Here is a 12470-nt window from a genome sequence, read left to right on the forward strand (position 1 = left end):
ATAACCTAACATACATGGTAGTCTTTTGATAATTAATAGTGTTATAATAATATGATGTAAAAAAAGTATATTCTGGTATGTATTAAGTACAAAGTTTCACCGATATTCCAAAATAAATTATAAAATTTATTTCGCCCAAACAACGAGATTGAAAGCCAACATTATCACAATTTGTGTAATTCACATTTAGTTTAAATACTCTCACTTACTGATTCGCATTGTAGCACTAATTTCAGGTTATCTAGTACTTGTGCACGTTATGACTAAAACAGACAAATGGTACATTTTTCACAACCATAATTCAATTAATTAGATCAATTAATGTCTTAAAGCAGTCGGTTTATTGCTTAGATAGCATAATATCGCAACTCAGCAGTTGGCCATGGAACATCACTAGGTTTGCATAAGATAAAAGTGATAATTTTGTTTGAATACAACTCAAGCTTTGCCTAGATTCCTTGGAATAGTATCTGCTTAACGTGTTATACTTTCATCATGTCACGTTATTCAAATTATGTCCTTTTATTATACGAATATTTTTATAACAAGATTCACCTAGTTTACTGAAATAGATTCATGGAAATTTTTAGATGACGTCACAATGATATGATAAATGTATATTTAAGTATTAATATGACTCACGAAGTTTATTTACCGTATACTAGAATACCCTGCGGTAGTCCTTATAATTGGATAAGTTCATGCTAAGTTTTTTAAGTGATTCAATAAAACCATTTTCAGGTTTTATCATGGTACTTTATATTTATAATTAACAGCTGTATTCAGCTGCCAGACTTCAAGACACTGTGAGCTCATTCTGTGTAGATCGGATTGACACTAACATTTTTATATTTAAAAAAAGAAAGATGTAAAATGTAGGAAGATATTGTAACATTGACTTTTCGGACGACCTACACCTCAGTCCGCCCCGTGACCATAAAGGCAGGCAAAGTCTTCGTAACATCGCGTCAGGATAAAAATATAATATAAAAAACCACAATAAAATCATAACAATAGTTTTATTTCGGTATCTGCCACTCACAAACACATAAGAAATCATTATAGTGATGTCGAATCAAGATCATTGTTGCGTTAATTGTTAATGCGTTGATTTCTTCTTCATGGAGAGGAAGGTTTTAATAGGTACTTATTCGTAAAAACACAGCACTATTTACATTTCGTCATGCTTTATTTGAATTATTTTGGTAGAGTATAGTAGAGCTAATTTGATTTACAGCGTGAATAGGTCGGCTCAACCGAAATAGAACGTTTGTCTCCTAGGAAATTATTACACCATTCCTAAGGCATTGTGGGTGGTCCTGGGTGATAGCGATCACGTTTCATAAACCCATGCATATGCTTGTGTGCCGCCTTTGTACTTTAAAAATGTTGATTCCTGTACCCTCTTTCGTAACCCTCCATTATAAAGCTTCAATATATTTATAAAAAAATATTAGTTTGTAAAATAAACTTCAAATCTTGGTACAGCACAAAAGTATCGATACGCTTGTTTTAGCTCGCTAGTATGCTAGTATGCTGCAATTATAATAACAGCAGAAATGTGAATTCGAGTATGGCACAAAAGCGAATAAAAAATCATGAGGTCATGTTTAATAAAGATTTTAATATTGAGACCACAATACCATTGGTTTTCACTGTACTATCCTGACGTCATATTACGCGTTTGCACGCAATATATTTTAGTTGCATGGATTTAATCCTTAGGGATGACAAAAGAATGACGCGTTCATATTCGATTCGTCTTGAAATGAGCTCATAAGGCAAGTGTAGAATCTAATTTCGTTTATTTAGTAGTGGATCTGAGAACGACGGCCTCTTTGTAGAATTTTATATGCGTTATTTAACCCCTCCCCTTACATTTCTTGCATATTTGATGTTTGAAATCCAGTTGATTTTACGTGATGTGCGAACAAATTAATAGGTTATGTTTTTTTTCGCAGAATGTAAAATAGACTCTCTTATTATAACTATAAGCTGTCCAACGCGGCAAACAAGTGGTGACGAACAACTAGTAGGTATTTAATACACATTACTAATTCTTTAGGGTATTAGTAGATTTGTAATAAGAGGATAACAACATTACGGGTTAGATTATCGTCGCGATACTATGACTGTTCGCTGTTAATCTTATGTTTATCTCCGATAGCAACAATTTTCCCAGATTAAGAGGTATTGTTCATAAGACATTTGTGATTATTAATTATCTACTTAAGTATCTAGTCGGATAAAATATTTTTGTACTTAAAAAGCAGTGGTGGCAAGCGCGCAAGTTGATCATCTAATATGATAAAGGTAGCTTCGCCTCAAAATGCATAATATGAGAATCGTCGATGCGTTATAAATTAATATTATATGGTATATTATAAAGCTGAAAATTTTAAAGATGTTTGTGTAATAAATTCTTATGTTTACGCAAATGTTAGACGTTAAAAGAAAACTTTTTTACAGATTTTGTCTTGTTTTTTTATATTATTATTTTCTCCCGGTGTTTCCAAAACTTTGCAGCCTTCATGGTTACGAGAGAGACTGAGGTGTTGGGCGTCATTATTTCAAAGACCTTTGGATGTTACGATTTATTATAAAAACAGTTTTTCATGTGGGTAAAACACATGGTAATTGTACCCCATTAGTTTTGTCTCTGCAGCTACTCCGTATTTAAAGTGGGAATTGTTAAGGTCTATGTTAGATTTGATTTCGTTTCACACCAAGTTTGATTCGGTCAGAAAACAAAATTGTGTATTATGAACGGTTTACTCCCCATATAATAATGAGATGGATATGTTCGACAAAATATTGTTGCGTTAATTAGATACGCTTGCTAAATTCATCAGACATAAAAGCATTTTTATGTTTTGCGTTTTTATGTTTTTTATTTTTAAAATTGTGTTTCTTAATTGGGAAGAATATTTAGTAAGTCAAAAGAATTGTTTAATATTTGATTGAAATTATTGTTTTATTATAAACTGTTAAGACATAACGTACTCATCTTCATAGATTAAAAACACTTTGTGTAAAGTTACTTTAAACATGTTTGCTCATGGAGCTTAATGACGATTACTATAATGCGTTTTTATGGTAACTACATAATTGGCGATAACTAAGATAAATCATAATGAAACAGTTTATCCAGTTATTGGGGTAATATTTGCAATTTTTCTGTATATAAGGTTGGATCGCTGGAAAATGTTTTGTATATTGCGAAAATGGATCGGAAACTTGGCTTGACAGTGTTTTTTGTAAGTGTTTATTTATTAAAATAAAAACTTATGACTGTAATGAGTATTTTTACCTATACTAACAATGTGGTAAAAATCATCCATGAATAACGAATATTTTCATCAAAACTCCTGATTTTACTTTTTTCGTTTTATAATAATTTTGTAGTTTAGTGCGACCGGTGCGTATGCGTCACTTTATTTCTGACTGAAAGGATAATTTTGCCGCTGCGACGAATTGACTTAGAGTAGTAATAGTGGCATTATATTTATTTTGTCTGAAATAACACTTTTTTATTTCACATCTACGGTCCCAGTAACTTGCTGTAAAGTATTATGTTTGAGAAGATAAGTTAATGGTTTCAGGTAGTAACGCAATGTCGAAATGGCGTACTTTTTTTATTAGAGCAACATAAGATAGTCATCGTGCAATTTCTATACTAAGCATGTAATATGTAATACATCTCTATTGGACATGGATGTAATATATTCGCTACTCATCTTTCAGAAGCCGTAATAGATCACTCGTGAATCGGATAAAATTGACATAGAGATGTATATAACTTTCTAATAACCATGAGAGTAAAGTAATAATACTTGATATAATTATTTATTGACTATTAATTAATGTTAGCGTATCAATTTGTCCCTTAGATAGAGAGTACCTATCTGCAATTAAAGATTTTTAAAAATCAGATTATAATTTATTTACTCCCTTAATTGACTGTCTAGGTGCTGTAGCTCTATTACAGTATGACTGCAGGTCTCGGGTTCGATGCCTGGGTCCAGACCCAGCTTTGCCAGCAAAGTGATATTGAATTTTTCTACTCAGTATCAGCCCTGAGTCTGGAGTTTGTACCCGATATGGAGACAGGCTCGCCCCCTATCAAAACATGGGACGGAATACACACTGCGGAAAGTGAATACATCAATTGGGCGTCTGCCTATTTGTGAGTGAGTGAGTATGTGTGTGCTGTATTTAATTTTTCCATTGTTTTAGGTGCTTTGTACGATATGGCAAGTGAATGCTGCCGTCAACTGCACGGCCACCGGAGCTGGTCGCTTCACGGACGGCACTGACCCGACATGTCAAAATTACACATATTGTGTCTTCGTCAGCTCCAACTCTAGCTATTTGGCGTACAACTATGTTTGCCCATCGACTTCGGTGTTTAACCCCGCAAGCGCCAAGTGCACCGCTTCTACAAACTACGTGTGCAATGTCACCACACCCGCCCCTGCAAATACGTCTGTCTGCACCGCAGATGGCTTCGTCGCCGATCCTAACGCAGTCAACTGCAGCTCCTACATACAATGCGTACAAATCAACGGGACTTTCGACGAAACTACCTTTACTTGCCCAGCTAATACATTTTACGACCCTAATACGACCTTATGTGATTCCAATTACACTTGCACGACCAATACGCCACCAGCAGCAAATACGACAACAGCACCATTCACTTGTTCAACCGTAGGGAGATTTGCTAATTCTGCTGATACTGCATGTAAAACGTATTACTATTGTGTTTTAGCGAATAATGGAACGTTTGTCCAATACAATTATACATGTCCAACAACATCAGTATTCAGTCCCACATCGAGACTATGTACTACTTCTTATACATGTCCCACATCTTAGCGATAAATAATAGGTAAATTAAAAATAGTTTGACCAAAGCATTCTTCAAGGACTTGAAATATTGGAATATTTTAGTTATACGATATATCATATATAAAATGTTCATTTCATATGCACACGAGGTAGCAATAGATACGTAAGCATTTGTTTTCTCAGTTATCGGTTTCTATTTAATGTTTATAGGACTTATTTGCAGATCTCAACTCCTTCTGCTTGTGACAAATGACACATTTATAAATACCTACATTTAGTATGAAACTATTAACTGTAACGTTTATGTTAAAAAGTTATTGTTCTGAATTTTATTATTTATGTAAGTAATGTTTTTAGTTGCTATAATTACGAATAAATAAAGTTTGTTGCATGATTACGTATCTTGAATCATTTTATTTACAACCAATCTTCTTTAAACATCTTTTTACTTTTCTTTTCAAGTCCATTATATCTTTATTTCTTTCTTTTGGGTAAATAATTTCTTCGATAAGTAATGATGCCAACTTCCTAGCAGTTAAAAGGTTTTTATTTGAAATAGTTGTATTTCTTTCACAGTTAGTTGAAATCAATTCATTAAAAGAACGTAATTGTTCTGGCACCAAATTAGTCGTTTTAGTCTTTTTCATAGTTGAAAAATAATGTTTAAAATAAAATTCTCTGGCTTTTTTGATCTCTGAAGCTGACATTTTCGTTTTGGTTTGATATTTGTTATCGCCAACCGCGACAGTACTAATAGTGTCTCCTAATAAATTGGATCTTTTCAGGTCTTGAAAGGTATTCAGTTTATATTTTGAATTAACATTTTTCTGTCTGGTGTTTTTAGTTAATTGCCTATTATAATAATCGTAGTCGAATCCCGGGAAACTTGTGACGACATACGTAGATTCATTAACACGGCGCACTTGATAGGTTTTCACGCTGTCCGTACACTGAGTTATTGTTATAACAATGCATTTCATAAGGAAAATATACTTTGGTATTACAAAATTCATTTATGATTAGACGATTTCTGTCATTATAACAAAGGAGTATAGAGCAAAACACCATAAATTGATCAATGACAGTAAGTACTTAGGGTTTATATGCTTGTCATTGTTTTAAGGGTTTATTACTTTACCATATCTATGGTTGTATTACCTTTAGTTCGCGGCTACGCCTTCGTGCAAAAGATTTTCCGGGATAAAAGTCCGACTTTATTATTTCCTGGCATACGTAGTCTATAGCACCCAGGATAAATGTGAAATGTGCCCATTAGTGAAAAAAAAATCAATTTCGTAGTTCCTGATATTAGCGCGTCCCAACAAATAAACAAACTCTTCAGCTTTTTTATAATAGTAAGTATAGATTTATAATTTGACGATTACGATTATTTTTGTAAATATTATCTACATCTATAAATATGCTTTATATATACATATATATGCTTCTCATGCCGGTTGCTTTGAGTAATATCTTATTCTCTGGTAAAAAGTGAATGAACATCACACAATGAGCGTGGAGAGTTGGCTCCCATACCACGGAATCAAGGTCAAATTTGTCAAGCAAATCGTCCAAATACACTTAGTAGCATCACCTCAGGTTGTTGGAAAATATATCTTAAGCTGTTAAATATACGATATAAATTATAATACTACGTCGGGTAGAGTTCTCGGGGAAAAGGCTTTGAGACAGTTCCCGATGGTTTTATTGTATTAATTGCCACCACCACACACCTTTGTTAATAGTGACTTCCGTAAATGCATAAAAACCCGTTGAGTAACTATATGAAGACGTTAAAAAAACTATACAATTTCCTAACTGCTACTCTAGCTTGGTAATCCGTTGTACTATTTTGGCGACTTTCGTTCTTCTACGGATCTCCTTTTGTGAGAATATATAAGTGGCAGTGGGCAAGGTACGGAGCTCGTAGAACTGAGACAGAAACTATATACTGGCAAGCGCAGCGTTGCCTTTCCTTCTACAAAGTGGACAGATGACCTCGTAAAGGCCCCAGAAACCCGCTGAATGCAGGTCGCTTCTAACGCGTTGGTCTGGAAATCTTTAGCAAATGTTTAGGGGCAGATTCCGAAGTCTAAAGAAAAAGGAGGAAAAGAAATGATCCTAATATAGAACTCAACACTAGTGAAGAGTCCATATAATCCGATTCCTGCCGGCTTCCGCTTCATAATTTATGTAAAGTCTAATTATCATTAGAGCTATTTACAGACGGCATTTATACACATTAGTACTTAAATTATGATGTGTTGGGTTCCCTTTTGGAAAGTTTCACCCTTTGCCAATAGTACTCAATAGATTATAAATACACAAAAGACTATTGACCAGTCTATTATCAGTATTTTGGCTACCCTTTGTCATAAACTTCCTTTGACCAGTCGTATAATATGTCTTGTTTGTCCAACCTTCGTTATAAACTGTCAATAAACTTCCTTATTTTAAATATCTTGTTATTCGTGCACATCACTTCCCAAAGGTAATTTAAATCTACTTAGTACACTCCATTCTGTTTCCTGTGCGTGGCTGTTATATGTCGTATTAGCCTTTCACTTGCGTGACTCTTTTGCGATTCATTTTATCAGTTTCAATGTTCAACTTATCCTAATTCGGCAAATATTGACATACTTGATTAAATACTTGGCTAAATCATTTATAAAAATGTACTTGTTAGATAAAAATAGAGAATAGAATAAGTATTCCTATCTGGCTGTCACGTGAGAGCTGGTAAGTGCAAGAGAGATAAACTATTGTTAGGCCAAAACACATGGAGAGTGTCTATGATACCGAAAAGAGATAGGTTTTGGCAGCACAATCGCTTCATCTCCTTCTATAGATTGGTTGATATTGCGAGGGTATTAGTCAGTCCTCACTCTCTGTGTACGGTTCCCCCATAAAATATTGTTGGCGCAAATTAGAATCTTGTTTTTGAAATTTTGTTTACCGACAGCAGTAGTTCAACCTGGCCAACCACAGACAAGACTTTTATGCACATATGTCTAGTGACTAACCTATTAGGTACCTGTTATAGATATTAAGAAAAATAAAAAAAACATCTCAAAATTAAAACTGTTTTAAAGTAACAATGAATTCAATTTAAACTACGCTCTATGCAGTTACTGTCTCAGAGTGAAAGATGACCACCGAGAACATTACACTATTTGAATGCTCAACTTTCGATCGGCCGCTGGGAAGGTCCACCAGTGTCGTAACCTTATGCAATTTGAATAACAATATACCATTGTCACCATCAGTTTAGTATGTTTAACATAACATACAATTTAGTATTATATACTTGAATTTCAATGTTTTTATAGCACGCTGGCAAACAAACTGTATCGTCAGATGTTAATGGATTTCCAGTATATAAGGAACAACTGCAGAATAATTATCAAGGATGCATTGCCACACTTAATAGCACAATAAATAGGAGTTCGAAAGTGGAGGATTCATTTGGGCTACTGCAAGTCTGATTTGCCTTATAAAACACAATAGTATACTGATATTCCACGTCGGTTTTCTGTGCCACAGAATTAATTATTACTAAGAGTGAACGGGTTCATCCCATACTATAAAAAAAAAGTTTTGGTAAAGTGACTATTCTAAAACTTTGTGGCCTTTAATGGACAAAAGATTCGAGGTATACATTTTAATGTATAATGTAGTCAAACCAATTTTTGGAGCAAACGACTAATTACCGATGACAAAACTTATTATTATATCTCAGGTTGTTCCCAACCAACCCGAACTCATAAAATTGATTTGTTGACATGTTCAAACAAATTTTCTAGCGCAATTCAAATGTCATCTTACCACACAAGTCACACGTCAAGATTGCCGTAAACATCACGTTGCGTAATTGTAGACAGGTAGTCTTTTATACGCTTGCAGGATAATAAAATCTTCCTGCTTATCTAATGCAGTTTATATGATGCATTCGTGGTAAAAGGTATTTTAACTATGTATTACTTGAGCCGCTTTATGTCTGGAATTGTTAATCGCTCAATTAAATTAAGGAGTAATAATACCTAATTTGTATCTATCATCCTTTAAACTTATAAATTGTTAAAGCTTCTTATGTAAGAACGTATCTAGTAGTTTCCTTAGCGTGTTTGCGGAAAGGAAAAAGCTAAGTATTTATTATTTATTACTGTGTGCCGGCGGCTCTGCCCGCGTGAAAAATTTTTTCTGGGCTAAAATGGAGCTTACATTGAAAATTACACCATTAATAGGAATACATTGGTGAAAATTGCATTCAATTCCGTACCGTAGTTTTTACCTGATGCGTATACAAAGATAAATACAAGAAGCGTAAATAAAAAAAAATATGATTCTTTTTATTTAATAAACACCCCACTATCAGTTTTACTTCAATAGGTGTCTATAATGTACAGACATTGGCCTGGTACAATTTTATTATATTTAAAAATGCATTTATGTTCCTTGTTCCTTTCTATTGATGTGTATACGTTATCAACTTTTTCTCAACGTTAAACACGATGACAGAGTAAGTTAAACTTTAGCCAATGCCGGTAAAATGAAACTTTAGTAACAAGTTACTTTACAAGATATTGGGCTTTTATATATTATATATTTTATGCTCATTATCCGCTGATTGCTTCCATCACGATAATGATCAACAATCCAATTAGGACTTAATACACAACGTAAATAAGGCGTGATATGTAATCAAGAATCGCCAGCTAATAATTATTGTTCACTCGTGCATAGGAATACATGTGTTTAGCTGAGTTGTTCACATTGAACTTGAATTTATCATCAGACTGTTATTATATTTTTTGTAGCAGATACCACCAAACAATCTGATAGCATAGGTAGTGAGCACTACTATTTTGTTCTTAATCTGTAACAATTTTTGGTCGCGGGAAATGCAACCACAATATTGTTACATCCCATTCGTTTTTTTTAAACAATGATATTCTGGTCGATGACACCATTTTATGTGGTTCTGGTATCTCTACCGTTGATAAAAGACATAATATTATGTTAGTAACTCTATCGGTAAACAGGGTTTTCTACATTCGTTCCCAGAGAGAAATTATTGGCAAAGAAAGGTTTAATGGTATATTATTAGGTATATATTCAAACCAAAGACGTGACTCTTGTTCGAATTAAGTCCAATTAAATGGACACATTACCATATAGAAATATTGTTTCTTTAAAACAATTTAGATTCTTTAATAATGTTGACAACGTGAGGTATTTTAATGTTGTATTCCTCGTAAGTAATTTATGATAAGCAAATAATATTTTCTATGTATCCTTAAACCTTTATCTGTATATTTTCCTTCATATAATATCTTTATTTTTTCAATTAGTCACACATAGTAGCCAGGAGCAACTCTAGAGTATGTAGTCAATTGGCTAATTGATCTGAGATAGCTGATTGCTTAGAAGGAAATTGCAATATAATTAGCACTACTGGATTCCGGTCGACTGTCGCTAGTAGCCTTTCCGCGGCTTCTTTGAGATTACAACTAGCAAAGTAACTAACATAGCGAAATGTGTTTATTACATACTACATATAAAAAAATATAGTAGTTTACGTAGCCTTGATGCTTTTGTTGTTGGCCCTTAGGCCATTATTTCCAGTCTAATATTAGTATTATCTAATATTAATATTAGAATAAGTTCTACAAACCCTGTTCTTGATCAAAATGTAGACCACGTATGGCTTGGTCGTTAAATACTTTATGCAAAATTGAAAATCAGAAACTTGATAAGTCTGGGGGAGTGTCTGTACAAAGACCGTACAAGGAAACCATACTTTTTACAAATGTTTTGACAAGTAGGTAGATTGTGCCCTGATTCTTTGTAGTCCGCTATCTTTGCTCCTAGATAATATTTAAATAAATACTATCCATGTTATTGTTACGTCTGTATTTACATTTTCTCCAAGTGTAACGTCATCGTCATCGAATATTATGTGGTCATCGCGTTTACCATGTAATAAAAGTAATTTCTCCGCCTCAAGCTTATTTCTTTTTTGCTTGGTCATTTTCCTACTAGTTGTTTAAGGCTCTTGTAAAATAATGTCAGGTTAATGTTCAATGTTAGGCAATATACACCAAATTTGCTAGATAAAGTTTATTGAGCATTATGTAACAGCAATTTGTTGGTACACTTATTTAAAGTCTATTTTGGTTTATATTTACTGCATATAATAGAAATTACACTTTGTTTTATTGGCGGTAAAGATCTACTTAAATTTTACAATTATACAATATTAAAAAATAATGTAGCAGTTGACGGTCTGATCTACCCAGAATGAGCTTAGTATCTTCAAGTCTGGCAGCCGGTCTTTTGAGTTCCGATTTAATTAAATGTATAACAGGATCCCAGGCTTATACAAGCTCAAAACCATCTTTGCTATTGAAATTTGGATTAAACCGCGATAAAATCGGAAAACTATTTTAATTTTCATGCGTAACATTCACATACGCATAAGAAATCATTATAGGTTTTTACCTGATTGTGCAAGTGATGCAGAAGCGTCCAGCTGAGTAAAAGTTGGCGCGCATTCAATACGTGAACTGACTGACAGCGAATATTTGCGAAAGCCGCACTGATTAGTAAATAAAGCGCGTTGCTCGTCTTCGAAATTTAACAATTTCACTGAATAACGGTGTGTTACTTCGAATACTAATTACATAGTTGTGCAATGTCATCTGCAGTTTACTCGTATTTGTATCACCTTGTACAACTTGAATGTAGGTTTGTAGATATTTATTTGTAAAATAATGTGCGATCGTATACAGTTTAGTGACTTTAATGTATTCTAGTTTTATCTGCCTTAATTAAGCGGTTTTCGTTGTATTTGGCAATGATAAGAATATTTTGAGAATTATATTGTTGAAAATCATTATTTAATATGAATTTTACGTGCATTGCGTATATCTAACTTTAAATGCAATAAATTATTAAAATAAGCTATACTACTTAATTAAGAATTGTTTTTATAATAAGGCACCTGTGACCTCAACCTGCAACAGATTTTTCAATAACATCCATCAAAGTTAGAACTTCATGGAATTTTATTATATTTAAATGATATACGCATAGGATATACGATTATTCTACGTTATTCTATTTTAAATGACATGTTTTTTTATTTCATGCTATGAATAACTTTATCTGATGCTCGAAAAAACAGCTTTGTGTAAGGGTTATAATTGATCATAATATTATGGCGTCACTTTCATTTAATTATGTTAGCTACATACTTGAATATATTTCCTTTTCTGATGACTGCATAGAGTTTAAAAATATAATACAGAATAAGTAATAACAAATGCAGAAAAAATATAGCATTAAATAATGTATTACAATGTTACGTTTATTATAAACCTGAGCTCTTTACTCTACATATTATCACAAGCACGAAAGAGAACCGTACCATCATGTTGATAGAGCAGTATTTTGCTCAGCGTAACCGACTAAGTGCGGTTATGAAGCGTTTAATCTGACTAAATGCATGACCATCGAATAGTGAGCTCGGTAGCGGCGATATGTCCAGAAATTGTCAGTTCACCACCTTGTTATAAAAATGGGATTATGCATCCACGGTGATGTCCTGGTTGAATGTC

General features: G+C 33.4%; 1 protein-coding gene across 1 annotated transcript; it reads left to right on the forward strand.

Annotated features, from left to right (window-relative positions):
• The first annotated feature begins 3147 nt into the window (after positions 1 to 3147).
• Positions 3148 to 5252, forward strand: LOC115443933 (probable endochitinase). Its single transcript, XM_030169541.2, has 2 exons — positions 3148 to 3257; positions 4237 to 5252. The coding sequence occupies exons 1-2, from the start codon at positions 3225 to 3227 to the stop codon at positions 4876 to 4878; spliced, it is 675 nt and encodes a 224-aa protein (XP_030025401.1). The 5' UTR covers positions 3148 to 3224; the 3' UTR covers positions 4879 to 5252.
• The last annotated feature ends 7218 nt before the right edge of the window (positions 5253 to 12470 follow it).

Source organism: Manduca sexta, chromosome 22 (genome assembly GCF_014839805.1).
Source record: "Manduca sexta isolate Smith_Timp_Sample1 chromosome 22, JHU_Msex_v1.0, whole genome shotgun sequence".
Classification (NCBI taxonomy): Eukaryota; Metazoa; Arthropoda; class Insecta; order Lepidoptera; family Sphingidae; genus Manduca; species Manduca sexta.